A 4,249-nucleotide genomic window follows, 5' to 3' on the forward strand; every position below is an offset into this window, starting at 1 on the left:
CTCTCCTCTCCTCCTCCTCTTCCTCCTCCTCTCCCCTCCTCTCCCTCTCCTCTCCTCCCCTCCTCTCCCTCTCCTCCTCTCCCCCTCTCCTCCTCTCGTCTCTATAACCCTGGAACCCATTCCCACATGTTGTCTCTGTTCCCTGTCAGAGTTCAGCGGAGCGTTTCGTGCAGAGCGGTGAGCAGAGAGAGCTCTGAGACTCTGCAGCTGAGTCGGGGTCTGCGGTCTGAAGCCGACTCGGATCAGGTTCTGCTTTGGGTCCGAGGCGATGCTGCAGATTTAGAGATTATCGAGTGTTAACGCTGAGAGACGGATTGGACGTGAAGTCATAGATGTTCTTCCAAGAGAGAGAGGTTCAGATTCCAGAGTCACGATGTACGAGCGTCTCCGCGGTGTCTCTGGAACAAAGTGTCAGAATCTCCAGAGGTTCAGACTCCAGAGTCACGATGTACGAGCGTCTCCACGGTGTCTCTGGAACAAAGTGTCAGAATCTCCAGAGGTTCAACGGAGCTAATGTTTGAGCCTTTGTGATGTCGAATGTATTGTGGCTTTTCCTCTGGATAATCATTACTACAGTTCCCAGAATGCTTTGGGTTGAGCTTCTTAATTTGTTCTCTGTGCGTTAAAACATTTTCAAACAGACCCTGCTGATCTTTTGACTGAGTTATAACTGGAAGAAGAAGTCCTTCAGTCACCACGGTGCTTCAGAGCAGCCGTGCACCTGCAGCTTCTCCCTCAACAGCTGTCATTACAAACATCTGGTGAATAATGATTATCTCTCACAACAAAACATTTAGCTCTTCTTAAAGATCTGCGATAAGACAGAGCACTTCTAACAGACACTGGATCTCCAGTTCCTCCTCTGAGAGCAGCTCCACAGAAACATAAGCAGAGAGTCATTTCTCCCTCTGATCCTCTCCAAGTGTTTACGTGAGATCCGTCTGCCTCCAGAGGAACAAGATCTCTATCTCTATCTCCCCCTCCTCCCAAATACCACATCTGGCCTCGTGCCATCAAGAGCAACAAAAACATGTGCAGGAACCACAGAGAGGCTGTTAGGAGGTACAGTGAAGGGTTAACAGCTGATGGGACAGTAGAGGGTTAACAGCTGATGGTACAGTAGAGGGTTAACAGCTGATGGGACAGTAGAGGGTTAACAGCTGATGGTACAGTAGAGGGTTAACAGCTGATGGTACAGTGAGTAGAGGGCTAACAGCTGATGGGTCAGTAGAGGGTTAACAGCTGATGGTACAGTGAGTAGAGGGTTAACAGCTGATGGTACAGTAGAGGGTTAACAGCTGATGGGTCAGTAGAGGGTTAACAGCTGATGGTACAGTAGAGGGTTAACAGCTGATGGGACAGTAGAGGGTTAACAGCTGATGTTACAGTAGAGGGTTAACAGCTGATGGGACAGTAGAGGGTTAACAGCTGATGGGACAGTAGAGGGCTAACAGCTGATGGGACAGTAGAGGGTTAACAGCTGATGGGTCAGTAGAGGGTTAACAGCTGATGGGTCAGTAGAGGGTTAACAGCTGATGGGACAGTAGAGGTTTAACAGCTGATGGGTCAGTAGAGGGTTAACAGCTGATGGGACAGTAGAGGGCTAACAGCTGATGGGACAGTAGAGGGCTAACAGCTGATGGTACAGTAGAGGGTTAACTCACGTCACATTGGAAGGGCTTCTCTCCTGTGTGAGTCCTCATGTGTTCGTCCAGTCCTCTCTTCTGGCTGAAGGCTTTGTTACACTCGCTGCATTTATAGGGCTTCTCCTGCAGAGATACACACACACACACACACACACACACACACACACACACACACACACACACACACACACACACACACACACACACACACACACACAATTATAAGTATAGTATGCAGTATATTTACTGAGTGTTCAGTGCTCTAAAAACACTCCATTATAAATAAAAATCCTGAACTCAAATAGTTACTTAAGTAGAAGTTCATTCGTATTGTTAGCTAAATAAATAAAACTAAATTAAAAAAGTGCTATTTTATTTTTGCATTATTACAGCTATTTTTGCAAACTTGTATATATTTGTTCAAATATTTATTGTGTTTGCCCCACTAAATGTTTGCATTTTTGTCTTTTGCACAATCTATATTACATGAATATTTACATTTGCATAATTGCATATTATTTTCTTGATTGTATTTATTCTGTATGTGTGTACCGAGGGGTCCAGGCCCAGTCCGGCTCGGGTCAGGATGATTGAACTCAAAACGTTACTTAAGTAGAAGTTCATTAGTATAGCTAGCTTAATACTTAAAACAACATTTAAAAAGTGTTATTACAGCTATTTTAGCATTTTCTTGTTTACCTTTTCAAAATGTTAAATATGTTTGTCCGATGACAGTTTTTGCTTTGTTCTGTATATATTTGTGTTGCTATATGTCATACCTTTTTGCACTATTTTAGATATTTTCTTGGTGTTGTTTGTTGAGTGTGTGTGTGTGTACCGAGGGGTCCAGGCCCAGTCCGGCTCGGGTCAGGATGACTGCCAGCGCGATGTTCCTCAGCGCTGCAGACCAGTGAGTGTCGATGTAAACGGCGTCCGTGACGTACGGGACGTTACGCAGCAGCAGGCCGGCCAGCAGCATGCCTGCAACACGGGACAATAAATCATTTAAACATATTTTATTATTTATATTTAAAACACATTATTGGGTCATAAATATTATTTGTTATTGTTAAATTATTATATGTATTTTGTTATATATATATATAACTTTATTTTTATTTTGTTTATTTAATTTTATTAGGATTTATTACATTTATAGTCATATAAACATTTATAAATATGATCAAAATATAATATAAAAATAGATCTATACTTTTGTCATATTTTTTTGAATAATTTATGATTATCTAATATTTTGAAAACAATTATTCGAATGAAAGGTAATAATTTTTGATGTCAGTTTTATTGGGTATTCCATCAGACAGGTGTGAGGTGTTGGGTCGTACCAAGTAGAGGAGGGAAGGGGGGGAGCGTGGGCAGCTGGATCAAACCAACCAGCTTCCCCCCGAGCACCGAGCAGAGGAACAGAACCACGAGTCCAAAGAGGTTTCCTCCAGGTAAACACTCACTTCCTGTTATAGACCACACCACCCCGAAGAGCAGGGCGAACACACACCCTGCACACACACACACACACACACACACACACACACACAAACACACACCAGAGGAATGTTACAAATAGTGCAAGAAATGTTTTTAATATTACCAAAGCAAATTTAATTGTGCAAACAAATAAAATACACACACACACACACACACACACACACACACACACACACACACACACACACACACACACACACACACACACACACACACACACACACACACTCACTCACCTTTCGTGATGACGAGGTTGAGGAGGCCTCTAGGTCGTGGACATTTGTTCTTCAATCGGATACAAGACGAGCAGCAGGAGTCGGCCATCTTTATCTGCTGACAACATTAGCCACTTTGATGAGAACTTTGACAACAGAAACAGTGATAGCAACTTTAGCATCAATGATGATCACTCTGACAACTGTAGCATCAATGACAACTTTACTGAGCAACAGAAATATTGGTGGCAGCTTTATGAACTGCAACACTTATGAAAACAGCGTTGCCATGAATCCTTAATATCAGAATTTCCTTGTTAATGTTTAAAGCTTTATTTCAACAGATTTCTGAAACATGGAACTTCTCCTTCTGAATCTCTGTTCCAGTGAAGGAACAGTTGGTATTTTAGGCAACATTGTTCTTTAACTTTGCAGCTCATTTTCCCCGTCATAACTCAGAGACATGTCCTCAGTTGGCAATCAATAAATTACAGCAAACATTCAGCAGAAGTTGCAGAGAATTTAACATTTGTAACTTTTCTTCAGTTTCAATATGAGTTCAACCAGGAGCTGATCAAAGATAATTCAGATTACTTTAAAAAAGAACAGTTGAATCAAACAACAACTCACTTCCTGTTGCTCTGACAATTGCTATTCAATCACAACAAAACAAAATCAGCTTTATTTACTTTGCTCTTTTTGGTTATTTTTGGTTTTAAGTAAGCCTCAGAGTGTCTCATTGGCGTTTCTTTGCAAATTTTCTATAAATAGTTGATCTTTTCACACGGTTATCTGATGGCAACTCCATGTGTGCTTGTGTGTGTGTGTGTGTGTGTGTGTGTGTGTGTGTGTGTGTGTGTGTGTGTGTGTGTGTGTGTGTGT

General features: G+C 42.1%; 1 protein-coding gene across 1 annotated transcript in view; it reads right to left on the bottom strand.

Moving 5' to 3' along the window:
* Positions 1–3,481, bottom strand: part of LOC104967347 (patatin-like phospholipase domain-containing protein 2) — an 11,889-nt gene extending 8,408 nt beyond the window's left edge. Inside the window, exons 1-3 of the mRNA XM_010796756.1 lie at positions 3,389–3,481; positions 2,993–3,163; positions 2,485–2,627 (exon numbers count right to left, since the gene is read on the bottom strand). Coding sequence (XP_010795058.1) covers positions 2,485–2,627; positions 2,993–3,163; positions 3,389–3,476 — 402 coding nt within the window. The 5' untranslated portion in view covers positions 3,477–3,481. The remainder of the gene's footprint in view (positions 1–2,484; positions 2,628–2,992; positions 3,164–3,388) is intronic.
* Between the last annotated feature and the right edge of the window lie 768 nt (positions 3,482–4,249).

This window comes from Notothenia coriiceps, unplaced genomic scaffold (assembly GCF_000735185.1).
Source record: "Notothenia coriiceps isolate Sejong01 unplaced genomic scaffold, NC01 NC01_scaffold00037250, whole genome shotgun sequence".
Classification (NCBI taxonomy): Eukaryota; Metazoa; Chordata; class Actinopteri; order Perciformes; family Nototheniidae; genus Notothenia; species Notothenia coriiceps.